This window comes from Portunus trituberculatus, chromosome 9 (assembly GCF_017591435.1).
Source record: "Portunus trituberculatus isolate SZX2019 chromosome 9, ASM1759143v1, whole genome shotgun sequence".
Classification (NCBI taxonomy): Eukaryota; Metazoa; Arthropoda; class Malacostraca; order Decapoda; family Portunidae; genus Portunus; species Portunus trituberculatus.
The window spans coordinates 1651342-1679220 of NC_059263.1; the positions used below are offsets into that span (position 1 = coordinate 1651342).

The 27879-nt window shown below is 41.2% G+C and overlaps 3 protein-coding genes across 17 annotated transcripts in view; 1 reads left to right on the forward strand and 2 right to left on the reverse strand.

The window, feature by feature from the left end:
• LOC123501163 (protein furry-like) overlaps positions 1-5404 on the forward strand; it is a 102812-nt gene extending 97408 nt beyond the window's left edge. For all 9 annotated transcript variants that reach the window (XM_045249797.1, XM_045249796.1, XM_045249789.1 and 6 more), the window contains 10 exons: positions 256-441; positions 785-1209; positions 1556-1754; positions 2026-2130; positions 2496-2645; positions 2961-3149; positions 3397-3531; positions 3657-3833; positions 4737-4890; positions 4977-5404. In XM_045249797.1, the coding sequence (XP_045105732.1) occupies positions 256-441; positions 785-1209; positions 1556-1754; positions 2026-2130; positions 2496-2645; positions 2961-3149; positions 3397-3531; positions 3657-3833; positions 4737-4890; positions 4977-5137 (1881 nt within the window). In that variant the 3' untranslated portion in view covers positions 5138-5404. The remainder of the gene's footprint in view (positions 1-255; positions 442-784; positions 1210-1555; positions 1755-2025; positions 2131-2495; positions 2646-2960; positions 3150-3396; positions 3532-3656; positions 3834-4736; positions 4891-4976) is intronic.
• LOC123501165 lies at positions 3616-17878 on the reverse strand. 5 transcript variants are annotated; one of them, XM_045249799.1, is made up of 16 exons: positions 17844-17878; positions 14150-14352; positions 11359-11494; positions 11027-11222; positions 10582-10789; positions 10337-10453; positions 10077-10180; positions 9803-9930; positions 8997-9375; positions 8430-8696; positions 7224-8078; positions 6681-6921; positions 6122-6335; positions 5847-5973; positions 5511-5738; positions 3616-5378 (listed from the first exon to the last, which is right to left on the reverse strand). In XM_045249799.1, exons 1-15 carry the CDS (start codon positions 17861-17863, stop codon positions 5550-5552), a joined length of 3384 nt encoding a protein of 1127 aa, XP_045105734.1. In that variant the 5' UTR covers positions 17864-17878; the 3' UTR covers positions 3616-5378; positions 5511-5549. The 5 variants fall into 5 exon arrangements, with proteins under 5 accessions (XP_045105734.1, XP_045105735.1, XP_045105738.1 ...); XM_045249800.1 differs by lacking the exon at positions 17844-17878 and adding an exon at positions 16757-16899; XM_045249803.1 differs by lacking the exon at positions 17844-17878 and adding an exon at positions 16593-16744 and having other exon boundaries at positions 14150-14345.
• Positions 17879-20018: 2140 nt separating this feature from the next.
• Positions 20019-27879, reverse strand: part of LOC123501745 (protein-tyrosine sulfotransferase-like) — a 39284-nt gene continuing 31423 nt past the window's right edge. For all 3 annotated transcript variants that reach the window (XM_045250759.1, XM_045250758.1, XM_045250760.1), the window contains exons 4-6: positions 27176-27370; positions 26325-26578; positions 20019-25596 (exon numbers count right to left, since the gene is read on the reverse strand). In XM_045250759.1, coding sequence (XP_045106694.1) covers positions 25314-25596; positions 26325-26578; positions 27176-27370 — 732 coding nt within the window. In that variant the 3' untranslated portion in view covers positions 20019-25313. The remainder of the gene's footprint in view (positions 25597-26324; positions 26579-27175; positions 27371-27879) is intronic.

Below are 27879 nucleotides of genomic sequence, written 5' to 3' on the forward strand. Positions count from 1 at the left end.
AATATCACAGTCACCACCAATATGTAGTGGTTATAATATTGATAATGACAATAGTAATGATAATAAATTCGCAGCATACCTCAAGCACATTGGGTTAGACAGGAAGGAGAATGATGAGAAAAAAAGTATCCCAGTGGCAAATGCTGCTTAGATTCCCCCTCCCTTCAACACCACCACCACCACCACCACCACCACCAACTAACCTAACACATACTTTTCTCTCCACCTCCTTGCCCTCACCACACCCATCTGCAGGTCATCTTCAGTCAAAGTTCAGAGTTGGAGCGGCAGTCGTCCATGGCCTCATCAACAGAGGAGGTCTCCGTGGCGCCGGGTGACACCAACAATGACCGCACAGCTGATGACATGACCTCCTCAGAGAAGCAGTTTGCTGTCTTCAAAGATTTCGACTTCCTGGAATATGAGCTGGAGAGTCAAGGGGTAAGTTTGTCCTGCAATATTTTTTACTTTCCTTTTATCTTCAGTCAACTTTTCTCTTTGTGGTAAATTTACCTTCTAGATTTTCAGTTTCTGCTTATCTCTAATCAGATTTTCTCTGTGTGGTGCTCAGCGCACAGTAGTTTTTTGGGGGAGAGATAGTGCTTGCTCTCTCTGCCCTCTCATGGCCCTGCGTGGTACAGCAAGAGCTTGTTGTAACACCAAAACTAAGTCAATGAATGCCCAGTTGTTAGTAAAGTTTTATCATGTTTTGATGTTTAAAGTAGTTGATGTTTCAGGAGTTCACTGTCTGGATCTCTCTTAACTCATCCTTATCTGTCAACAGGAGGAGAGTGTGGACAATTTCAACCTATGGGGAGTGAGGCGACGCTCCCCAAGCAACCTAGAGGAAGGGGATATATCGAGCCACCTGGAGGATGCCCAGAGCACTGACCTGATCTCCTCTCACACCAAGAAGGTCACACCGCCTGCTGACAATGAATGGTGGGAGGAGGAAGGCTCTGTCTCTCCTGTGGATGACCCAAGTCTTGGTGGCAGTGAGCGTTCCAGTGGATCCCGCCACTCATCCTCCTCCACTTCCCTTCACAGGCACTCTCATCACCACACCCTTCATCACCTCCATCACCATCACCACCACCATCAGCCCCCTGCAGTGTCCACAGCGGCCTCCACGTCTGTGTCAGCGCCAACGTCCAAGTTGACGCTTGACACCAGTGTGCGCCGCCCCGCCTCGCCAACGTCCATATCAGAGTGAGTTATTGGTGTCACTCGCTTGCTTCCTGTCTACTTTTCTATTAGAACTTTGTCATTTTCTTTTACTGAATTTTCTCCTAGTAATGTATGATGAGAGACAGGACAATGCAGGGAACTAAATAAGCATGTAATGAAAGAGGAGAGTTCTGAGTAAAGACGAAAGCCTTATTCAGCACAGGTACTTACTGTTTTACTGCCATATCTAAATTTTACTACATTAAATGAAAGGGAGCAAAACAACAGCTCTATTAAAAAGAAAACTCAGTCTTAGAGTTAATTGAATATAAACATAAAATAAACTTTACAGCAATGCATTTTTCTAAGCATTTACTTTTCTCTCCAGTGAAAGCAGTGACGGTGACCTTGGGGACATGACTCCCTGCAATGCATCGCCAAGCATCACTGCCATGCTCTTCCGCCCCATTCGCCAGCCAAATGACCTGGAGGACACCTGGCGCTCACACCTCCTCTCCCTCATTGCCACAGACGCCCCCATCGTGCAGCCCAACCGCACCTGCACCCTCTTCAGCACTGTGTTTTCTGTGAGTCTGCTGTATGTGCTGTACCTGCTGAGAACTGTTGGTGATCCAATACTTTGTTTATAGACAGATTAGAAGAAAGTTTATTATTCAAAACATATATTCCACTTATGAAAATTCTTCCCTGAAAATTTCATCCTAAATGATTCCCACCAATGATGAATTTCACTAAAAATAACCCAATTTGTCAAGGGGGAAAAATTTTGAGAGATTAGATTTAAGAGAAATTTATAGTAAAATAGCTTTTTGTGACAGGCAATTATTGTTTGCACAGGAGAGTGTCATGAAGTTCAGTGAGTTGATTGGGGAGAGCATTCAGTACCTTAGTGAGGGCGGGGAGATGAACCACGCCTACGTCTCCTTCCTGCCACACATGGAGGTAAGCTATTGTGTGGTTGTTTATTTTTTTGTTTTTTATTGTCAAGTACTTTAGAATTACTTTTCACTATCATTTGAATTCAAGATATTGTTTTCACTTTCCTTTATTCTGGTTTCAGTGACTATTTTGTCTTTCTTTTTGAAATTGGAGTAATTATCCTATTCTTTATACTTCAGTTATAGTATTGTTTCATCTGTCCATTGCTATTCTGTACAATTCTCGTTTTTTTTTTTTTTTTTTTTTTTTTTTTTTATCATTCCTGCCTTTTAATTCTTTCTTTTATATACTCATTGTATAACAGGAAGCTTCACTACTACTATTCACATTTCCTTGCACCTCTTATTGTTTCTTCCTCCCTCTGACAGGGTGTGGCAGGGACAGCACCCCTTCCATACGTATTTGTAGATTCAATGCTGCTGAACTTGACACAACTCACACCTCGCTTCCGATCCACCTTCATCGCCCTCCACGAGCATCTCGATACCTACCTAGACAAGCGGGACAGTGCCAACAGGGTGAGTTCTTGTGATCTTATTGGTCACTCAGTTTTTTGTATATGTAATTTTGCCACATTGTGTGTCGTAAATACTTAACTTCTTCCAATGTGTCTTTCATATTATGTGAGGAATCAGTTTGAAGGGCTTTTCTCCTCATAGCATGGCACATTATCTCTGGATAGTTTGCACTTTTTGTGGACATTTCTCACACATCCAAACTTGTTACATACTATCTGCTCTGAATTTTATAATGATCCAGAAACATATTTGTGCAACTTCTTCATTAGAATTTGTTGTTTGAAGCTCAACATTTACTCCCCATCACCTCCACAGTGTCTGGACAGCATCAAGTCAACAGTGAAGCTACAGAATCTTGGAGAGAGTCTTCCTGAATTGTGTCCAGATGAGCAGCATACAGACCTGTGTCGTTGCCTCTACAAGCTACACTTCCAGCTGTCCCTCCTGTATGACACCTATGCCAAGCTGCTGCTTGTGATGCTGCAGGCTGCCCATACCACACAAGTCAGTACAGGCATTAAGGGTCTTTGAAAGGTCTCTTAAACAATAATTGAGTAAACAAAGTTTTAAATTTATTCTGGAGGATGTCAATGACCATTTAATATGCAGTCTAAATAGAGTTAAGAAAAGATAAAAGTAAAACTACACAATTGATTTGATTACATATATTAACATCTTTTTTCAAAATCAGCATTTTGAAATTAAAATGATTTTTATGAGCATATTCTTGACTAACAAAGTAACATTGCAGGCAAGTGATCACAGTGTTGAACTCAGCACCCTTCAAGGTAAGCTAGTCACTGCAGCAGAGCAGCTGGACTCCACACCACCCACCACACCCACCCGCAGCACCCATTCCTTACCACCGGAGAGGGAATTGCCTGAAGTAAGCACTGCTACTTTCCTTTATAATCACCTACCTCCATGGCTTTTTTATAGGAAACTGAGTGATGGCAATGCAGACAAGATAACACTTTGGTTTCCTTTTTAATCTTGTTTTCATTGTTACAGGGTGAGGAGGGTGAGTGTGAGAGTGTAGGAGGTGAAGAGAGTGAAGGTGGCAGTGCCTGTGAAAGCAGCCTTGGTCGTACTGAGGGAGGCTCACCAGTCAGCTCTTCTTCTTTAGGCTCCCAATCCTTGGAGCTCCCTGTGGTACCACCAGCCTCTCAGCCTGAAGCAGAGCTACAGGTGAGTCATAGTTGGCATCAAACTCTCAGCATTTCAAGCTGGAAAAATGTCTGGGCCAGTTTGTATTAAAAAAAAATATGATGCAGAGAGAGAGAGAATGAATGAATTTATGGTTGAAGTAAGTATTATTTGAGAGTGAGCTATTTTTGCCATGACTTCTCTGCATCCTTCAGCTTCATGCCCCTGTCTTGTAGCCTAACCTCATACAGCAGTAACCAGCTGTAGATCTATCGGGTATTAATCATGAACCTCAGGAAGCAGGTAATTCAGTTAGAGAAATAACTGAAAAGTTGGTAGTATCTAGAATAAGTTGGGGAGGAAGAAACCTCAACCTTAAAAAACGGTCTAGGTGCTCCTGGAAGACAAATAAGAGAGCTGTTACTGTCTTAATGTGTGCAATGGAGTCTGATGTCAAGACCACTGAACACCTTAAGACAGTAACAGCCCACTGGGGTACCCAGACTATTTATTAGGTCCAAGCATTTTCAATTTAAAAAAAATCCCTTCCCCCCTGAACCACCATAACCAATTGTTCAGTATTTCTCTAACTGAATTACCTGCTTCCTTGAGGTTCATGATCAGCACTAGATCCAAAGTCTGCCATATAAGCAAATGGAATGAATCACCCAAGATTTTTATTTTACAATAAATGTTAAATAATATGTAGGGAAAGGGAAAAAGTCACTGCTGGTTACTGCTCTCCAATCAACCACAAGGCATATTGAGAGGAGCCTGCAAGACAGTGGCATGGTGTCATGACAGAAGCAATTATGATTGGATAAAACTTTGAAGAACATTACTTTTATCACAAGTATCAGACTCCCTATGGGGGAGTTACTTATGATTAATAATGCTGTATTAGTAATTTTCCTAGATTAAAAACCATTATCACTGGTGTAATAGCTGCTGCAGCTGGTGGCTGATCAGCGATGGGTTGGAGCACTGCAGTTTGTGCGACAGCATCGAGCACTGTGGCCTAGAGAAGCATCCTCAGCTCATGACGACATTACCATCATCCTCAACACTTACTGCACCTACTTGGCTGATAAGAAGCCAGGTGAGTCTTAGTGTCAGCTTTCTTGGTGCATAATTCTGCTCCATTGTGCAAGTCATGATGATTTTATCTGGCCTTCTTGTCCTCAGGAATGATTGCAGTTTGTGGGACAGAAGGAGAGCTGCAGGATACAATTTCCAGGCTCATGGACATCAATATGTCTGCCCACTCAGCCCTGCGAGTGATTGAGCAGACTCCACACCAGGTGCGAGATTCGCTGGATTCAGTCATCCGCAAGACAGAATGTTAGTGTCTCAGCAAGCCTCACCCTTCCCAGTCTGGCTTGGCCTGCCCTGGCTCCATAGTAATGGCAGGGCTCTGTGCTTCTTAAGTCTTCGTGCATAATATCAGCTTTCTTATGTAATGAGTGTTGTCCTGCGTGGCAGTATTACTGGCAGTGTTGTCAGACGGCTTTTTGTGATGTATCTGGGTTGGGGGCCACAACACCCCAGCACCCATTTAGTCAGTTCAGAATCTCTCAGTGTACGTTGCTGCAATACAAGAAGCATAAACAGTGTTCTGTGAGTTTTATTCCTCAAAAGTTCAGTATTTCATATGCTACATACCTCAAGTCAGATTTTATTTACTATATAAAATTAACCTTTATATAAATAAACACCTACCTGGACACAATTCACTATTTCTGCTAGCTTTCCTCTTCATCAAAAACATGTTGAGACAATTTTTCCTTTCAATGATGTGGCCAGGACTCCATTTTTGCCAAATACACTGGATTCCACACCAGTTTTGCTAATGGCCATAACAGGATGCAAGGCAGAGCGTAATGACCAGTACAGTCCAGGAAACAGGACTTCTTGCTGGGCCAACACCTGTTTCACCCGCTGCCGCTCCTGTCCATGTACAGATGCCTCAATATACTCAAGTAATAGAAGGCTATGTACTTTATCCTGTGTAAAACATTGACATTGATATCAAACATTTTACACACAGTATCTCACCTTAGGGGCCTCAAAGCATGCTGGACAGTTCTCAGGAATAACAGGAAGCTTTTGGGATTCGGCAAAGTTCCTCAGGTCCTTCTCCCTCACATACACAAATGGCCGAATCACCCTCAAGTCATCTTCTCTGTGGGCAGGAACAAAGTCATGATTAGTAAAACAATCAGCTCACAAACAAATGTCTCATTTCCATAATGAAACAAAGACAGCCAAACAAAAACAATTGGCAGATTAAATAAACAAAAAAGAGCACAAACAATAGAACTCAACATTACTTGACAGTGTAGTGAGCTTTCATAGTACGCAGCCGACCATTATGAAAGATGGACATCATGAAGCTCTCAGCCAGGTCATCCAGGTGTTGTCCAAAAGCCAACACATTGCAATCGTTCCGTCGGGCTGCTGCATACAGCCGCCCACGCTTCATTCTCGAACAGAAGCTACAGATGGAGTTTAGGTTCTGTTGTTCTGCTGCCTGACCAAGAATGTCTAGGATGGAGTAGAGATATAGCATCAATATTATGAAGACACAGTCACAGTTTCTTGCTGGTATGTTTGAGCCCTAGTACTGTTTGATTTTATCATAAAACATATCCATTCACATTGATGTAGTAAAGTACTGTATATTGAATTCATTTGTGTACATGAAGACCACAACTGTAGTTCTCCTGAAATACACAACCCAACCGAACACACAACACAAAGACACACACATACATACGTATATTCCTAACCTGTCCATGCTACACTGTCATAAGGCCTCTAAAAGTCTGGCAGTTCTTTTGATACATTTCATTCAAATTGTTCACTCACACAGGCAGTGATCTGGCCCACCTTGTTGCTCAAAGAAGTATGGCACTCCCAGACTGGCTAGGTAAGGGATGAGTGGGCGAGGGTCATAGGCAGCACTCATGGGATCAACAGTTGCTGCAGCAAGGGTAAAGGTGACTTTTCTGGCACGGGCATAAAACTGGTACTGACGCAGCGTGTGTAAGAGAGAGAGAGAATCCTTGCCCCCTGAGAGGCAGACCATTACACGATCACCATCACGGATCATGTCAAACTCAGTAAGAGCCTGGAGGAATGGAAGGCATTATAGGACAGATGCTGAGGCTGACATCTGAATGTGGAGACTAGAGGAGGCCAAGACTGGCATATAAGATGATGTTAGACATGAGTAATCTGGAACCAAAACTTGATAACTTGAGTTTATAGGGAGCTCGTTCTGAAACTTGACCACAAAACCCCTTAGATTTACTTTCACTTTTCCTAAGTAACACCATTATTCCTATCATTTTCCTCTATGTCAAAAAATTTGTTTCACATCATCAACTACACAACTTGACATTACACACACAGTACAGGTGTAACTCTTACCTCCACTGTAGGATTAAAAATATTCTTTGGAGGAGCACGCCACTTGGCTGGCTCTTTGGTAGTTCCTCGTACACCTTCCTTACTGGCACCCTGATCCTCACTCCTTCTCAATAGGCACTTCAGACCTTCACATGCCACCATCCCTGAGTCACCACATTCACTTGTACATGATTGGTTCTCATCACATTGGTCACCATTAATTACTGGCAAGTCTGAGGAGTTATGCGAAGATTCTGCAGACTGGCTCTCCTCTTCCTCTCCTCTATTCTCTGACTGAGTTTTTCCCGTGTGTGTGGTCTCTGGGTCAGCCTTTTTATCATTTTCTCTATTTCTGTTTTTTGAATGTGAATCTTGTTTCTGATTTCTATCCATTTCATTTGAACTGATGTTACTCTCCTGTTCCTTAGCTTTACATGAATGAGTGTTCTTCCTTCCCTCCTCTATAATAAGCCTATCCAAGCTAATTTCTTCACTAGATTTGTGGTTCTCTATACTTTCTACTTCCCTGGCACTATCTACATTAACTTTATTGCTTGATGTATTTCCACTTCCTTCTCTTTTTTCTCGTTGTTGGTCTCTCTTTCTCATCTCGGATCTCTCTGTTTCACCTCTCGGTCTTTTGCACTTCCAGTTTTCCTCCCTTCCTTCCCAAACAAAATTTGGACGGCTCTTCAACTCCAGAGGAGACAAGGGGTAGTGCACTGGGGTGAAGGGTGCTTCAGGGTAGTGATTTGAGGAACTGTGGGCTCCTAAAAGGAGAGATTTGGCTTCACTTGGAAGGAGAAACCAACGTAGTGCTGCAGCTTCGCCTTGGAAGAGGATAGTGTCATCTGGTAGTTGACGGCGCTGTGAGGCCTAAAGGAAGAAGACAGAAGATGTAAAATGATTGCTTCTCTTTTTCTCTCACTTGCTCACATACTATCTATAAATTTTGGCACTACAGTATAAACATTAAAGATGGATGGAAGGATATATCATGAAAACCAAGACAACTCACTCACTCACTCACTCACTCACTCACTCACTCACTCACTCACTCACTCTCTCTCTCTCTCTCTCTCTCTCTCTCTCTCTCTCTCTCTCTCTCTCTCTCTCTCTCTCTCTCTCTCTCTCTCTCTCTCTCTCTCATAAAAAAACCTAGGAATACAAAAGAAAAATGTGCACCACAATTTTCTCCTCCCATCTACCATTCAAGTACCTGCTCACCTTGGCTGCCTTATTGAAAACCTCTAGTGCATTCTCCAGACACTGTGAGTAGTCTGGTGGTGGGTCCTGCTGGTCAGGTGGAAAGCTCTTGTTGGGGTAGGAGAAAGTGCCCCCTTTATATGAGACATTACCAAGCCACTGACGACCTCGGAAAACAAGATTAGTGTGGTGCTTCCATTCTCCAGTCTCTGGATTGAGGATGTACTGGGGAAGGAGCTGCCAGGCACTGCGACACACCTCAGCCACTGCACTCACCACAAAATCTACCTGCAAGGACAAGGAATATTTTTTCATGAACAGTGGATAAATACAAGTTAGAAGGCAGAGAGATAGGATGAATTAAAATAGACAGGGTACAAGTTAAGGGTAAAGAGTGCAGGTGACATTCAATTTTTGCATTCAGAATACAAAAAACTAAATTGGTACATAGCATAAATTGAACAAAAATAAAAATGCCTTGCATAAATTGAGACTACTATAATAATGTGAAAGAATATCAATTAGGGACTGCTGAGAGTGATGGCAGAGCAGGCACTAGAGCAGCAGAACATCAAGCCTACAACACACCTGCTCAGGACTGGCAATGTAGGAGAGGTTGAGGCGCACAAAGCCGGGCCTCAACACCTCTAGGTCGCTGTGTTCCTGGCGTCGCCGCAGGTGGGTCCGGTCAAGGCGTGGGTCCTCTAGCAGCAGGGACTCATAGCGCTGGGCAAGGGGTTCAGACAAGCCAAGCAAATCCTGAGCATAGGGGCCAGCACAAGCACAACCCCCTCGGGCCTGGATGCCGTACAAGTCATTGAGAACGGCACACACAAAGTTGTGGTGCAGCAGCAGGCTGGATGCAGGATGTCGCACCACAAAGGACAGTATGGGCAGGCGGCCAGGGCTGGAGAAGTTACCCAGCACCTCCAGCTGGTCCACACTGTTAGCCAGCTTTTCCAGCACCCTGTAGCAAATTATCTTATTCATACTTTGACATAGAACAAAAATACATATGAAGTCTTCTACATGCAACATCAACCAACACTAATCAAATAGAAAAATACTTCTCAATAAAACATTGCCCTGTGCAAAATTTTTTTTTTTTTCAGTATAGCAACAAAGAATTAAAACCACAAGTTAGCTTAGGATGTATTGAACATAACTTCTTATGCAAATTGCATGTAACTTTGCTAAATATAAGGGCTGTGAATAATGAACAGTAACAAATGGAAACAATGAAATACGTAAAAATGATAATTCTGAAGGTGTTTTAAATATTTTCTTCATAGAAATGCCTTTTAAAGACTGGGGGCAAATTTTCCATAATGCAAAATTATTACACCATCCCACCCAGCAAGCAATCATTACTCCTCCCCAAACCTCCACACTACCTGGCAAGGTGGGTGTTGCAGTCGGTGATGAAGGAGGGAGTGATGGCAGATGTAAGCTGCATCACCAACCCTGCCCTCACAGCCTCCACTATGGCTGGTGTCCCTCCTTCCTCCCTTGTCTCCACATCCTACCAATTAACAATAATAATAATAATAATATGTACTGCAGTAATAATGATGTTAACATTCTGAAGAGATATTTCATTAATTCCTGTTATATTTCTTGTCTTCCCCATTCTTCACCTCATCCTCAATGCCTCCAAGCAGTGCTCACCTGGAGGTAACGGTGGGAGTCTCTGGAGACAAAGAACACTGAACCACCACCACACACTTCAGGGTCACGCCGCCGGAACAAACTTTCCTTTGCCACTAACACACCTACACAGAAAGCAATATTCAAATTCTGTTGACAGACATTCCTTAATTTTGAAGCCAAACCAAATTCTCCAAGTAAATTTTGGTGCATTTTGAAGTACGTAATTTTTTTTATCTTATCATAGCAATGACATGAAAAGAATGCCACAAACTACTCACCAGGTGTCTGGACTCCACCCACAAACTTGTGCATGGAGAAAAACATTGCATCCTTGTGTGTGTGGCCATGAGTGTCCCCAGGCACTGTGGGGTTCATCCTCAGTGGGATGTAGGGGGCTATTTTATGATGGCACATGAAAGAAAGAGATGTCAGTCACAAAATAAATTTATATAAGAACTGCTTTGTTTCACCATCTCCATCAGCATAAAACTTAATAAACAAGACACAAGACCATTTCTCTTACCAGCAGTAGCATAATCCCAAAATGCCAATGCACCATAACGATGGAGCAGCTGAGTCACTGTTACATCATCCAGCACAGTCCCTGTCACATTGCTCGCAGCGGTGAAGCATCCAATCACCTGCCGCGACCCACCCTGGTGCTGAGCCAAGGTCTCCTCCAGATGCTGCATATCCAAGCTCCCATCTGATGTCTCTTGGATACGAATAACCTGTGTAGGTTTGAATACAAGTGTCTGGTTGTAACTGAGCCTTAAGTATAATCTTTTAACCTATCTAGCCTGACTTTCTGGTGCTGCCTTCAATTTAATAAATTCCTACAAATTCAGACTCCCATTATAACATTATAAAGTGAAAGATGACTACTATACAGCAAAGTCTTGCTACCAAAACAAATATTAAATTTGGCACATACTTAAAAGAAAAAAAGGCATGCAAGTAAGCAGTACCTTGGCTCCAACCTCCCGCCATGGCAGGAGGGATGAGTGGTGGGCAAAGGGTCCCACCACCACCACAGGAGGATAGTCAAGTGCCAGACCGTGGATCAGCTTGTGCAGTGCTCCTGTAGCTCCAGTGCCCACAAACACCACCCGGTCATGCTCTGAAGCTTGAGTGGCATTGCGGATGATGTCACGTGCCTCATGTCTGTGTAGGATGAGGTGTGAGATAGAGAGACATGGGGGAAAAAAAAAAGTAAAAAGTTAGCAATAAATATACAAAAGATAAACTGAAGGTAAGATGCAGCATTAAGAAACAAGTAACAAAGTATCCAGTGAGACACCTGAACAAGGTGGTCTGCAGGGCAGTGACGGTGGCAGTGGTGTGTGTGGAGCCATAATGAGGTAGTACCTCATTCCTAATGTAGTCTTCAATGAAGGCGAGGGAGCGGCCTGAAGCAGTGTAGTCACAGTACACCACTGGGGGAAGCAGACTTGGGATTAGATTAGATATGGCTTCTCCACCCAAAAACATTGCCTTCCCACCAGGCACCTATGTTTGTTGGGGATTGAGAGGAAGAAAAAAAAATAGAATGTCTTGTGGTAAACTGTAATTTCACCAGTTAGAATTGCATGGTGGTGGATATGGTGTGGGGGAGAGAGGTCTGCTATTAGCAAGGTTAGTGACTTCATAAGGTTAGCAGGTTAGTTCATAAGCATAGCAGGTGTATAGATAGGGTCAGGGAAACCTTGTTTGTTTATCACTGGGGTCAAGGGCTGACTACTCCCGTGGCTTGCTCATATGATTTGCTAGTTACAAATTTTTGTTACAGTGCTACAATGAGGACACTGTCACACTGGGCAGGAGAGTACAACAGGAAATGCAGATATCTATTTATTTACTTAATTGCTTATTTTATTCTTATTTGCATTTTAAAGAGATTATATCTCTTGTCAGAAGAGAGGGAACACTATGCATTTCCCTTCATACCTCCCAAATTTGTGGTAACCTGATGCAATCAAATAAGAAATAAAAAATAAGAGAGAAAAAACAAGAAATGAAATAGAATGAGGAATAGAAACATAAAGGAGGAAGAGGAAAAATACAGGAAAAGTAGAAAAATATAGTACGATGTAGTAGAATCTTATTACGATCTTGACAGTAACAAACGGGAAGGGTTACACATGGCCTGACTCGTACAGAAACCTGTACACATAGAAATGAGAGTACTTGAGAGAAATATAGAGGAGGCACATATGGTCCTGACATGTGAGAAAAGGAAGGTAAGCGCTGGCAAGGGAACACTGGGAGTTCAAAACAGTAAAGAAATATAGTGCCCACACCTTGCTTCAGATATCCAGATTGAGTACAATACATAGTGCCATGCCTAGCCTCATGTCTATGTAAAATGTATTACTGAGGATTGGGTAAGATATATATTGCCATGCCTCAGGGTGTCTGGGTAACATGTATTACTGTGGATTGGGTCAAGATGCAATATCATGCCTAGGAGTGTGTACATGTAACATGTGTATTACTGTGGATTGGGTTAAAAAGTACATTGCCACACTTATGCGTGTCTTGTGTAAGAAATGCATTTCTGCTTGGGAAATAGATGATCTAACAACCTAGGGATATAAAATAAGATATAACAAAGGTAGAGACAACTGTTTCAGTCAAGAAAATAGAGCAGAAGGTGAAAGGGTCGCAAAGTCCTGACTGGAGAGGCATCAGAGGTGACATGGAGAAAATCACTCTTGTATTAGTAAATGAAGCTTAAACACTTGGTGATGCAGTCTTACTTAATTATCATTTCATGAAGTTAAGGAGGAAATAATATTTTAGGATGTTATATTTTCAGGATGTTTAGATTTGTGTTTGATTTGATATATGTTGTGTGATTCTGACTTGAATTTATTTGAGTGATTTTGACTCTGAATTTTGATGCTTTGGATTTTGGATGAGAAACTTCTGAGAACTGGTTTCAATTATATGGAAAGATATTCTGCCACTTGCTGAAGTAATCAGTGATGATTATTTGTGTATTTAGTTCTAATTTAATTATAGAAAACTTTGCAATGTATAATATATTGCCTTGTGGTTATTATATATCTCACACACAAAACACACACACACACACACACACACACACACACACACACACACACACACACACGGTAGCTCAGTAGTTAGAGCGCTGGCTTCACAAGCCAGAGGACCGGGTTTCGATTCCCCAGCTGGGTGGAGATATTTGGGTGTGTCTCCTTTCACGTGTAGCCCCTGTTCACCTAGCAGTGAGTAGGTACGGGATGTAAATCAAGGAGTTGTGACCTTGTTGTCCCGGTGTGTGGTGTGTGCCTGGTCTCAGGCCTATCCGAAGATCGGAAATAATGAGCACTGAGCTCGTTACGTAGGGTAACGTCTGGCTGTCTCGTCAGAGACTGCAGCAGATCAAACAGTGAAACACACACACACACACACACACACACACACACACACACACACACACACACACACACACACACACACACACACACACACACACACACACACACACATACACACAGTGCCTGTCTTACAAAATAAAAGTAATCATACAACAAAGTTTCTTTCCTTTCTCAGAATTTTTGAGGGTGGGGGATACCTATTAGGCCTCCCTCACCCTGAAACACTGCTTTTCCCACTAGACGCTTGCATGTCCTGGAGAGGTGGCAGTAAAACATACATATAAGGAGTTGCTGCTGGTAAGATATACTAATGTCATAAGAACTTAAGAAAAGAGGGAAGCTGCAAGAAGCCGTCAGGCCTACATGTGGCAGTCCCTGTATGAGCAAAGCTACCTAATTATCTATCATCCCTATCCATAAATTAATGTAATCTTCTTTTAAAGATCCCTATTGACTCTGCACTAACAACATGATCACTGAGTCCATTCCATTCATCAACCACTCTGTTTAAAGATCAGTTTCTTCTCAATAGAGTGGTTGACCCAGTGGTCATGTTGTTAGTGCTGAGTCAACAGAGAGCTTTAATAGAAGAAGACTACAATCATTGATATCTGTCAAGCTTTTGAATATTTTGACTCAGCAACATGCATTACACATTGTTTTGGTTTCCTGGCATGATCAGCTCACCTTTGCGGGGACCAAATGGTGATGAGAAGACAGCATCAGCACCTATGATATTTTTGGCCACATACTTCACTAACTCTTCAGGCCTTGTGTTCTTCTCTGCTCCTCCAGGCACCTCCCCATCTTGCCCTCCCTGACCAGAGAAATCATAAAATTTGCGGTGGGCTCCGGGTCTGGCCATGGCTGCAGCAGTTCCTGTCTGGAAACTAATATTGGCACATTATACAGCACATTGAAGGGGTTGCATTAAATCATTTAAATACTGGTTAAGGTTAAAGCTAAAATACATATCATATTTGATAGCATCTAAGTTGCATATCTATTTCAGTAAGGCTGGTGCAAGTAAAGAAGAAAAAAATGTATTTCAGCATATAGTGTCTAAAGCAAGCCAGCAGTACAATTGAACAAAAAGGCAAGCAATGACAATAATATCCTACATGATTGCACTAATAAAACAATTAAACAGTCTAGTCACAAAGGCAAGGCAAACAACACAGCCTTCACCAAGATGTCACTTAGCAAGTCACTGAACAGAGCCATACTTTTTCTCAACATTTCCTTATATCATATCACGGTTGAAAAATGTGATATAGCAACCTTGCCTGTACTGCGGTGGTGCAATTCTCTGGGCATAAGGGTAAGGGAAATTTCAAAATTGAATCTATGAGAGGCCTCAAATTTGCATATTAAATGATTTTTTTTTTTATTATTATTATTATTATTTTGTTTTCAAAAAAAGGTGTGCCATATAAGCCTTTCCTCACAGTCCTGCTCACCTTCACTGGTCCCTATACTCTGGTCAGCCTAAACTGGCTCTCTGGGAACAGTCTGCTTTTTACCAGCTAGTCCTCTACTGTTGTCACGTCTCCACAATTCACTGGCCCATTCTCCAATCCTGCCCCCCCTGCCCTCTATTTGTCTGTCTATCTGTCTCTGTCTTTATGTCTGTCTGTCTGTCTGTCTGTCTGTCTGTCTCTCTCTCTCTCTCTTGTAGATTACTGCCTTAGATTGGCTGTGAAGGTGTATTTCGGAAATACACCAATTTATAAAGAAACAGAGGGAGAGAAAGAAAGACAGACACAAAGATTAAGGAGATGGAGCGGGTTTGGAGAAGGAAGACAAGCCCATGATCTGTGGAGAGGTGGCAATAGTGGGATAATCCTAGTGAAGCCAAGGGCCACACCTAAACGGTTAGTTTAAAATTATACAAGTACAGTGCCTACTGTATCGTTCTCTCCTCTTTTGCACAAAAGCCAAACAAACATCCTTAAAAATTATCTGCAAGCACAAAAGTGATAAGATAGAAACTTTTGAACATTGAGAAGGCTTATGTAGCAAGATGGAGATACATAGTTAGCTGGTGTCTTCTGATACTCTCACCTTTGAGTGATTAATAATGTTTTCATGAAGGAGGAACTATGTCTTATCATCCTCCAGTAAGCCAACAAGATATATGCAATCATATGTGATAATTTCATGTCAATCAGATATACACAACTGGCAAGACAAGGATGAAATGGCCAAAAAAATCTTCAAGAAATTATTTCTCAGAGTGTGTGTGTGTGTGTGTGTGTGTGTAATTCACCTCGGGTGCCTGCTGGTCACCCAGCCAGCCTTCCCCATTATGGAGCGAGCTCAGAGCTCATAGACCGATCTTTGGGTAGGACTGAGACCACAACACACTCCACACACCGGGAAAGTGAGGCCAAAACAATAGCAATGAGGGATAGCCAACCAGGTGAGAATCTTTGGTTTTCACTAAATGTAGTGGATACAGCCACAAATGTAGCGAATCGTTGGCAAACATTTTGCAAAAAATTATTTCTGGTGATCTTTTTGCTAAGAAATGGTATTTTCCCCTTTGATTTTTAATTGCCAAAGAATGGTCTATTTTAGCTTTCCCTATTAAAAAACCCTATTTTCCCTCAAGGTCTCCAAGCTTGGTGTTCTTTGGGGAGGGGATTGCTGATGATAGGGAGCAAGGATTTGTTATATTTACTGCCCCAAATTCCATTAAATTCACAGAATCTACCATATGAGCACCAACAAACAACATACTAAAATTTCAAAGCCATTGGATACCTCATATGCCCAAGAGATACCCCCAATAGACGCCTCCCTTAAGAGAAACTACCTACCTTAGACTTTTTTAGACGTCCATACTTCACTTATTTTTCTTTCTTCCCATTGCCCTTATCCCCTCAAAAATTTCAGGAATCCAAACAGACTCCTAAGTTTGTCTGTGGGGATGGGGGCGGTTGCTATTCTTGAGACACCTCTCCCCTGACGATATTACAATGTGGGGTCCAAAGCCCTACTCAGATTCATCATAAACCCACTTGACAGCTCTCAGCTCAAAGGGCCAAGTCATCTCCCACGGGTGACAATCTCTACAACAGCCACTTTAGCCCCACATATTCAACAGATACCACTTCTGGCACCTTACCTACACAGGCTACTCCTCTCCAGCGATGTGTAACATTATTCCTGCATTTCTCGCAATCACTGTCAAACAGCCTTCTTTTTCTTTTTACTTAAAATAGGGTTACCGTACAACCTCTACACTACACAAATTTTACAAATGTTCACGAACTGTCGTTTGGTACTCACATCGTCCTCGTGCCATCAGTTCATCACAACCATAAGCTGTCTTGATCTTGATTTTGATGCTCTATGTGGCTCAGGAAGAAAACGAAAAGGCTTGAGCTTAACGCCTATCGACTGTACAAATGTCATTAATGCTGGGGTTACGCTACAGTTATTTATTTATTTATTTTTATTTTTTTTTTCACTAAGACGTTCCCGACAGTAGGAGGGCTGTCACCGGTAGCAATGACGTCATTTAAACGGCTTTTGGCCTCGCGTAAGATGTAAGTTAAGTCGTACGTTAACGCGGCAATATCATACGATGTCGTAAGAATTCCTTATTGTTACACGACATCGTAGAAGCATTATGACAATCGAGCGCTGCGTTCGACTGTTGGGAAGTTTCACGATAGGCAAAGCCATTTCATCAGGCGTACGATGACGTTATATAGAAAGATACGATGTCTTACGTGCTGCTAACATCATCGTTCGACATCGAACGAGTAAAAAATCGTTAAAATACTGAGTTACGACTGGTCTTTGAACGTTTGGCGGTAACGCACGATGTTGTCGCTAGAATCGTCGTGACCAGTGTGACTTCTCGTGCGTTGCGCCAGTTTAAAAAAAAAAGATAGCCCCAGTTTATCCACCGAAGACGATGGGACAGAGGAAGGGCATCATGGGGTATGATGTCCCATCGTCGTCGCAAGATCTCTTTGGGACATCCTTACCGCAGGCCCATTGGACATGATCAGCAGACGATCCTGAATAACACACACACATACACGTGAGTTCAGCTGGTAGCAGTCACCACAGTGTACCACCTCCACCGCCACACCACAACCACTACACAACACCACCACCGCCATACGTCCACGTCACCACTACCATACCACTACTACTATCACACCATAACATACCACACCACACTACCATCACTACCACCACCACAAAACACAACACACCACACTACCACCACCACTACCATCACACATCATTCCACCACCACTACCACACCACTACCATCATACAAAACACTACATCACACCACAATGTCATCACTACCACCATACCACAACACCGCAACCACCACCCGCTGCAGCACCCTCACCAGTCTCCACCAAATATCATCCAGCCCCACTCGCCGCTCGCGCCCAGCCATGCTCCGCCCAGCTTGTTTATTCTTTGGCTCGATTCCGCCTCCTCCCGCTACTACGGAAACTATTCTGGATTTGCGTGTTTCTTGGTGTTTTCTGGACTCTGGGTGTAGGAGAAGATGGAGGAGGACGAGGTGGAGGGGAGAGATGAAGTGTTGGTGAAGGCGGGGGAGGTGGAGTCACCTCAAAAAAAAAAAAAAAAAAAAAACATTGGCATACGGCTCAAAATATTTCTTCTTTATTGATGGAGCTGACATTGTTCTGATATCTGATTTGTTATTTATAAAGTAAAGTAAGTTTTAAGCCACAACATAATCGAGTTTAGCTGTGTTTTGGTTTAGCGAAAAAATAACGTTAAAGTCACTGCATAAAATATACCTTTTTTTTATCAGCACGCCTAGGATTGTTTTGGGGCTTGATATAACAATAAAAAGATATAAAAAAACATGATTCAAGTAACAATATAACATAAAGTTTAGTTTACATACTCGTATTTTCAAATTCAAAAATTTTAATGGTAACAAAATAGAAAACAAAAATCTTTATACGACAAGGAATCTGTGTTTTCTTTATTTGGATGGAAAGCGAAAATTTTTCGTATTCAGAAAATGTAATATAATGAAGTTTGGCTGAGCTCTCCATCTCGACATTTTGATGTGTTTTGGAGCCGTTGATTTTAATGATACAACTTTCGTTGGACTGCGTAATGTAAATAAACCACCCGGTAAGGATATTATATTTTGGCTTTTAGTTAAATTATTTGTCGCTTTTAAAAGTATAGTGTATACCAGTCTGGGAGCCTTTTTTCTTGTGGCGATTTTTAAAATGATTTACGTACGTAAATATTGGACCACAGGAGCACCTCCGCCCTGTCTTCCCTCGAGGGTAGTCCACCAATGTTTGCCTGCACTCCCCTGTGTTTCCAGACCCAGAGAGTGAAACAAAGCCAGAATCAACCACCAAAGCAGATGAATAGTCATTACTGTGTTAAATAAGGCAATGGTTATGTATACCCCCGTTCATACCACCTGGTGCCCATCATCACCCGAATCCAGACCCAGCCCCACCAATCCCCGTCCTTCTAAGTGTCAACTCGTCAACATTTCCTTCAATTCTCAGTGTTTCCTGCTGTTGTCCGCCTGAAATGCATAAAGTGTTAGTGATAGGAGGAAGAAATGAGTAATGCAAGTGTGAGGGAGAGTAGTAGTAGTAGTCCATAGTAGTAGTAGTAGTAGTAGTAATAGTAGTAGTAGTAATAGTAGTAGTAGTAGTAATAGCAGCAGTGTTACTATCATTAGTTAGTGTGTGTGTGTGTGTGTGTGTGTGTGGGCTGCTCAATGTAAGTTCTCTCACTCTCTCTCTGAAATGTAGTATTCTCTCACCACGATTGTTTTCCAAGGCCACAGAGATGACTAGCCTGGTTTCCGAGTGTTTTCTCCTCTTAATAATGCAGAAATGTTGTTAATGTCACTAGAACCTTAAAAACACCTTTACAAGCGTTTTGCTCTCTCACCAAGACCGTTTTTCTAGGCCACAGAGATGACTAACCGGACTCCCAAGAGCGTTTCTCCTGTTAACAATGCTGTCCACCTGAAATACCTAAATTGTAGTGATAAAAGTAAGAAATGAGAAACAGAAGTGTGTGAGGGAGTGTAGTAGTAGTAGTAGCAGTAGCAGTAGTAGTAGTAGTAGTAGTAGTAGTAGTAGTAGTAGTAGTAGTAGTAGCAGCAGTAGTAGCAGCAGCAGCACCAATGTTATTATCATTATTATGAGCATAAGAGACATCGTTAAATTTCAAGTAGTATAAGTAGACTATAATATGCTTTAACATTACTGTATGTGGGGATAAAATATCTCTGAAATTAGCAAATAAAAAAAAAAAAGAAAGAAAGAAATAAAGAAATAAAAATAAATAAATAAATATATATATATATATATATATATATATATATATATATATATATATATATATATATATATATATATATATATATAAAATAAAAATAAATCAATAATTTTGCAGCTGTTTGGCTGGTTTTGTTCAGCCCCCTCCCACATGTCTGTCCTCCACACTATTTTTTTAAAGGAATCACATCCCATGCAGGTGGTAATGACTCTTATACACTGGCTATAACTGATGCACTATGTATTTGGGACACTTCACAATTTTGAGGGAAAGAATATATAGTAGTGTATATTATAAAGATGTAAATTCCTTTTGAGTACAGTTCAAAAAAAGTGTTCAGCGGGTAACATTTTATCACATTCATTCACATAATATCAGGGAAATTTTCTGTGGTAGGTACAAGCTGAACATTTGCAAATATTCATGTTATATTTTGAATAGTACAAATTTTGTCATCTGCAAACACTCACTCAAGTGAAGATGAACATTGCAAACATCCTAGTGAAGCTCTAATTAAACTGCAAACAAAACCATAATTCTGAATTTTGTAAACATTTCCAAGAAGTTCTGAACAGTGGAGACAAAATCACATGAAGTTTTTTAAAATGTTACAGACAAAATGTCTAAGTTTTGAGCATTACAAACAAATCACATGAAGTTTTGAACCCTGAAAAAAAAAAAAGTTTTGAACACTGCATCCAAAATTATAGGAAGTTTTAGCCATTGCAATTATCCTCATAAAAGCTTTAAAGTTTTGAACAATGCAAGCAAAATAACATGAAATTCTGAAACACTACAAACAAAATTAAATGAAGTTTTGAACAGTTCTCAGCAAACAAAATCATAAGAAGTCTTAAACATTGCAAACATTCTCATTAAGTTCTGAACTCTGCAAATGTTCACCTTAGCATCACATAACACTCAAAGCCCAGTATACAGTAGTTCCTTGCATCATGAAGAGTGTTGATGATGGCAATTATCCAGGCATTCCATCAACACCACATCACACACTCACTGCTTATCTCTTATGAAGATGATAAATATGAAGTGGGGAGCTGAAGATGTCAGAACAGTAACAAACACATGACATCACTGAGCAGCAGCACCAGAACCTCTACACACATCACACACACAGGAGGAACAGGAGGAGGAGAAGGGAGCGTTAAGAGAGAAGCAGGGTGGAAAAGACAGATGTGGCTGGGCTTTGAAGTATCAGTCTAAAAGAAAACAAGAGTACCAAGGGACTTCACAGAGGAATGTTAGCCTTCTTCTCATGTCCCTGTGTCCCCAAGAATGTCACCACAAGTCAGGTTGCTAAGGGTTTACAGAGAGGTATCAGCTTCCCCCTTGTGTCCCTAAGAATGCCATCACAAATCTGCTGGACTTTAAAGAGGGATGCCAGTGTTCCCCTAATGTCCCTGTGTCTCTTCAGGTGCCACCACTACACTCAATTCCTGCATTCCAAGGTCTGAGCAGAAGCACGACTTGCTGAGCACACACAAAGGAAAACACAAAGCGAGACATTCTGCATCACATCAAGCTATACACCAATGCTTTTTTTATTCACTTAGACAATTTACATACACTCTAAAAATTGACTTAGTCTTAAACTTATTGAGCTAAATGTTTTAATAAGCTTCTTTTTTCCTGTATGATAAATGCACTGCTAAACATCATTCATTACACTGGGCAGCTGGTGGAGTTTAGAATCTTTTCACTTGGTACGAAAAGTAAAAAAGTAGTACAGTATCAAGGAACCCAACATCTTTTTGAAGCAACTTAACAAGACAGGTTGTGCTAGTATCATCACCGCAAGGCTGGAGTTGATCACACACACATTACACACACACATCTCTACACCTCCCTCACCCTTCTTATAGACTAAGGAATATCCATCACTCCTCCCACAAAATGTATGCAAACCTTGCACTACACTACTGAGATATACAAACTGGTGACAACTCTTTTAAAACCCTTTCTGCAAAATATAGGTACACTTCACCAGGAATTAATTCCCAACAATAATTACATAAAGATCCACCCAAGATATGCATGTAGGCTAAATCAGGAATAAGACAGTGTGTTGCTGCACTGCATCATGTCAGTTTGAAATCTGATCTGGATGAAAAGGAAGAAGAATGAGTATGATCATGTGGTGTAAAAAGAAGCAAAAAGAATACTGAATGTTGAAATCTTCAAAAGAAAAAAAAAAAGGTAAAATGATGGTGATAAGAATTCCCAGGTAAAAGGAAAATTGTGCAAATTCAAAAGAAAAAGCTGAAGATGACAGTTGGAATTATAAAAGTAAAGAATAGAAAATACCAAGTAATAACTGTTGTTGTGCAGGAAGCTACCATGATACAAAAGTATAAGATGAAAATAATGATTATGAAAAAAAAAAAAAAAAAAAAAAAAGTCCCATAGATAACCAATGGGCAGACCAGGACATGGTTAGCACACTGATTGTCCGTCAAGAGGTCATGAAGATTACCTGAAGACTTGGCTTTTCAGATGTGAACTTATTCTTCTTTACATTTTAGACAAGACATTTTATGAGTTTTGTTCTGTCCTTTATCTGTCACTCAGTACCTAGAGCTGTCAACCTTCCGGCCCTTGAGTGCCTCCTGCCTCTTGCTGTTTGGCTGCTTCCTCATTTCCAGAGATTATCATAAATATGATTTTTGACATCTCTTTTTTAACTAAAACAAATCAAACCTCATGATGCGGCAGACTATAAAAATATTATATACAGAAAATATATTCAAAATTTGTTTGTCAAATATATTATCATGTATAATATGATGAACAATATTTTTTGCTATTTAAAAAATATTTAATATATCTTCAAATAAACATATTACATAATAAATATAATGAAAAGTGCATATAATGATATATACTAATAGAAATATACACAATATTATTGCTGCTTCCAATTTCTCCATTTCAGTATACCTGGGGAAATTTTAATCATTCTTTTTATTCAGGCCAGAAGAGCCAGCTTGGGGTGGTGTTGAACAGAGGACAGAGTGCCCAGAACTATGTTGTGTGGCCACCTGGTCCTGCTCACGGGCAGCTGCTGTTTGGCAAAGGTTACAGCTGACCACCAGCACACCATCACTCTCTCAGAGTAACGATATTCACAATGCATGGCAGAGAGAAGGGAAGAAAAATTGCCTCAGTGTCTTCAGGACACCAGCACTTGCTCCTCTTTACTCTTGCCTTAAATATGGAATGTATATTTTGTATATCTGATTCATTCACTAATATAACAGGCTCTTTTCCTATTTTTCTTTATCACAGAAAATTCCTTCTTCAGACACCATGCAATGTGAATTGTCCTAAAATCCGTGTTTTTAAGACTGGGTGACAAAAGCTACAAATGGTGTATCTATGTACGTATACCGCTCTGCACATTCACTTTGGCTATGCATACCACACACACACACACTCTCAAGCAGCTAAACATTTGTGTTCTAAAAGGACACTTCTGATGATTTCTGATTGCAAGCTCTGTGACACTTGATTTGCCACACCATTATTGCTACCATTCAAAAATGCTAATAATTAAACAAAGTGATGAATGTTCTAAAAAGGTCACTTATAATAATTTCTTAGTGTGAATTTGTGGCATTATTTTATTACTTCATTATCATCAACTATAATGAAAACTGAGCATGAATAATAAGTGTAATGACATCCATAAAGTTTTAAAAAATAAACCTAGTAGTAACAGGGTGATAACATCTTTATAAGGTTAAATAAACAGAGAAGCACCAATGTGGGTTTGTTGGGTGACAAGCCTGATGAAGTGCAGGTCTGCAACTGTTGTGCTCTTAATGCCACTCTGACTCTGACTGACACAGACATCCAGTGGTGAGCTGTGTTAGTATTGAACTGCTGAATACAGGTCATTACATGTACTGTATATTAATTGATGCTTGTAGTGATTAATATTCACTGGAGCAAGATGTGTGTGTGTGTGTGTGTGTGTGTGTGTGTGTGTGTGTGTGTGTGTGTGTGTGTGTGTGTGTGTGTGTGTGTGTGTGTGTGTGTGTGTGGTAAAACTATCTAGTTCAGTCTGGGCTATTCTGAACCTCTGGCACTCCTTGGCTGTATATGCTTGAGTTTATAAAGGTCATTTCCTATAAATGTCATTTCCATTTCATCCTTTCTTTTTGCTTTCTAGGTGTTTTAGAGATCTTTGAATACCTAGAAAGTATATGTATCAGATCTTTGCATTGTCAGATCTTTTCATTTCTCACATGTTCTTTCTGTGTGTGGTGTGGTAAGTGTGAATCTGCTTGTAAGGGGTGGCATGGTGTTTGTGGTGAAAATTCTTGTGTGATGTAGTTTAGTGAAGTGTGTTAAGTGTAATGTGGTGTGCTGGTCTGACATGAAGGATGTGGTGTGGTGTTAGTTGGTGTAGTTTGAGAAATGTTACAATGTTAAGTGCTGCAGTGTGGTATGGTGTTAAACAAGGAATGGTTTAGTGAGATGTGGCATGCGGGGAATGGAGGAGTGAATACACTGGTGGTGTGGTGTGGAGCAGCTGTGTGGAGTGCTATTGGAGTGTAATACTGTCATACTGTAGAGTAACTAAGTACTTTGGCATTAGGGGGAACAAATGGAAAAACCCTGTACACCATTACCACCAATACCATATCTACCATAACTAACCCCATACCTGCCCACATATCTCACCAAAGCTGCTACACCATCTACCACTAATACATGCTACAGCTATCCAGTCTACCTAACACTAAGACTTCACTGCCCACCACTACTATTAATGCCTGCCAATGTCACGAATAACACTTTGATATTGACTCCTTCACTTCATGGCACGATAGAGAGGTCATGCAATGTTGCCTTACATCTATAGGTGTCTCCCACTGCCACACTCAACATCACAGCTTCACACCACACCTTCAGACACACATTACCTCACTCACACCTGCCCTGGATTCTTTTCCAGCTCTCTAAAATAAATATAACCGTTCTATAAGTAATGCTGGGTCACTCCTTTGTCACACAAGCGACCGAGAGATGAAGTAACAAGACATTTGATTTCTTCACTCTATTCACTGGTGTTTACATAAGAGCTCAGGAATGAGGGTTTGCAAGGGAGGCAAGTTTCTTTCAATTCCAATCACAACATGATGCAGAAAAACAACGTCTTGCAGTGGTCATTCACAGTGCACAGAGGGAGTGATCTCATACCCGAAGAAAGAGAAAGTTCTATCTTGTCTTCAAAGAAAATTCACAAATGGAATAGACTACAAGTCTTTTTCTTATCCAGAACTTAACCCAAAAAGGGATGAAAGAGTCAAACACAAGGACAAGGAGCGAGCTTGTAATATCAAGAGCATTTTATGCTTTAAAAGCTCAAGGTGTTTTAAAAAGCTCCTCGTCCAAGATCCTCACAGTGGTGTTGATGTCCACACACAGCAACCCCATGCAGTGACTGGAGCCTTGGGGGCAGCTGGGGAGGAACGCAAGGCTTGGAGGACCTCAATCATGTGTTGTCGGCTTTCCTGTTTTTGGAGTAGCTGCGCACAGCCTCTGCTTTGTTTTCCCACTTGCTCTGCTCCTTCTGTATCCTCTTGGTGTTGTTGGCCACCAGCGCGTCTGCCTGACCGTAGTTAGGGGGATTTCCATAAGGGTCATACCCCAGGGTGGCCAACATTGGGGCAATGTTGGCCATGTCCTCCACCACATCCTTGGGGATCTGGCCCACCCATCTGGTAAGTGCATCCAAGTTCACTGGCTTGATCACCTGGTCACTGGAGCGCTCCACCCTGCGAGATTGAGAATTAGTTAATTCCTTGCCTCATTCATTGCATTATGAAAATACTCTTAATTTTGAGTTCATCCTATGATTCAAATCATACATTTCTAACCATTACCTGGAGGACACAAAACCACCCACATAATATCCAGGTACCATAAGTTTATGACTATAGCAAAATGAAGCAACACAAGATATGAAGCTCAGAGGCTAAACGCCTAAACCTAACACCAAGACAAATCATAAGCACACACTGCCCTTAAAGAAAACTTAAAGGAAATTGTTGTAAAGTAAACTTATTAATGGCCACTTGCTGCATCTAGATTAGGTAAAATGGTAACAAGAAAATAAAAAAACAAATGGAATTAAATATTATAAAGCTTAAAAAATTCTGGACAAAAAACATAATCACAAGTACAGAAAGTCTGCAACAATGAGAAAATTCTATACACATACAAAGTAACAACAATATAAAAGTGAATAAGAAAACAGAAAAAAATAATGGAAAGATAACTAAGTAAATATATAGTATATATAAACTGCCCACCATGACTAATCAAGGACAAGATATATACTCCTATATGGAAGACACTTAATAAAAACAACAACAACTAATACTAAAGATCTTAAGCTAATTAACCAGAAGAGGCACCAGGAAACGAGGTGTGGGAGGCCCGAGGAACACTGGTGACAGATCAATATACCACAAGTGAGAGTGACAGCAGAATAAACACTTACTTGGACAAGGAGACGCCACCTGGCTTGTTGATGTGTTCCTCGTGGTGCAACACAGAGTCATCCCACGCAATCTCCAGGAAGTTCAGGATCTTTCTCATCCACTCCTGCGGGTGGAGCACCAACTGCTCATAGTACACCGGCAGACACCTTGTGCTACCCAGCTCCTCACACTGAGTGTTCATGGTCTGCACGGCACTGTTCCACCGCTGCAGGCACTGCTTGTATGACGACAGGTCAAACCCAGTAATGGTCACCTGCAGAAGAAAAGAGATTCAGGACCTGTTTCACATCACCACCACCATTCCTTGCATTACAGTGCTGACACTACAATGACAAAACAAATTTACAAGTTACATATGTGAAAAGGAAATAAACATTCACTACCTGCTCTACTGTCAAGTCATTCCTGGATAGCAATGACAGAATGACCGAGTCTCAAGGTGGTGCAAAGACCAAGGTTGCCGTGATCATGGACAATATATTTTCTAACATTACTCTAAAGATTAAGGTTACTTCCATCACTGGGGACACATTCATCTATGCCCAGTCCAAGAAGGAAGGGCTTGTGATGTGAAAGCAGTCCTCACCTTAACCTCACATCACACAATGAGATGAGTGAGGATGCAGAATTAACAGATGAGAGGGAGAGAGAGAGAGAGAGAGAGAGAGAGAGAGAGAGAGAGAGAGAGAGAGAGAGAGAGAGAGAGAGAGAGAGAGAGAGAGAGAGAGAGAGAGAGAATGAAAATTAAGATCACAAAAGAAAGTGGCAAGAAATAATTACTGGGCTTTACACAGCAACACAAGCAACACAAGTCAGTAGTACATCACAAGATAACATAACAGACAGTCACCTTGCGGGATATGATGGAGTGCACCGTTGCCCTGCCATCGCGTATCATGAAGATGAACTTGGCTTTGGGGAACAGCTTGGAGAGGTAGCTGGCAGACTTGAGGGTGAAGGGGTCCTTGTTGCAGAGACGAGCGGCAGGCTGGCCATGGTTCACCACCACGTCCAGAATGAAGGAAGATATCGCCTCATCCAGCACCTGCAATGCACAAACTCTCCAAGTCAACAGAAGCAACGACTAGAAGGTAAAGACTATTGAAGGGAAGGAATAGAAGGAGGATTAGAATGAGTTAGCAGTTATGGCTATCTAGTACCTGCAACATACCAACACAATGGGTCAATAGAGGCAAACATTAAGAGATAGAGATTATTGAAAGGATGGAATAGAAGCAGAAGGATAGTAATGGGCTAGCAGTTATGACTATACAGAACTGCAACACACTAACACACTAAATCAACAGAAGCAAACATGGAGGGAAAGATGATTAGAGCTGGCAAGGATGGAAGAGAGGGACAGGAATAAATTGAGTTCTCCATTGACTATCTTATAAGGTTAATTTTAAGAACAAGTTGTCAGATGAAGATAATATGGGCACATAGAAAGATAGATAAATACATACACAGATAGTAGAGTATATGAGCCAATCACTACTACTATTACTACAACAACAATCAGTCAAGAATAAACCATTAGCCACTACTTCTACA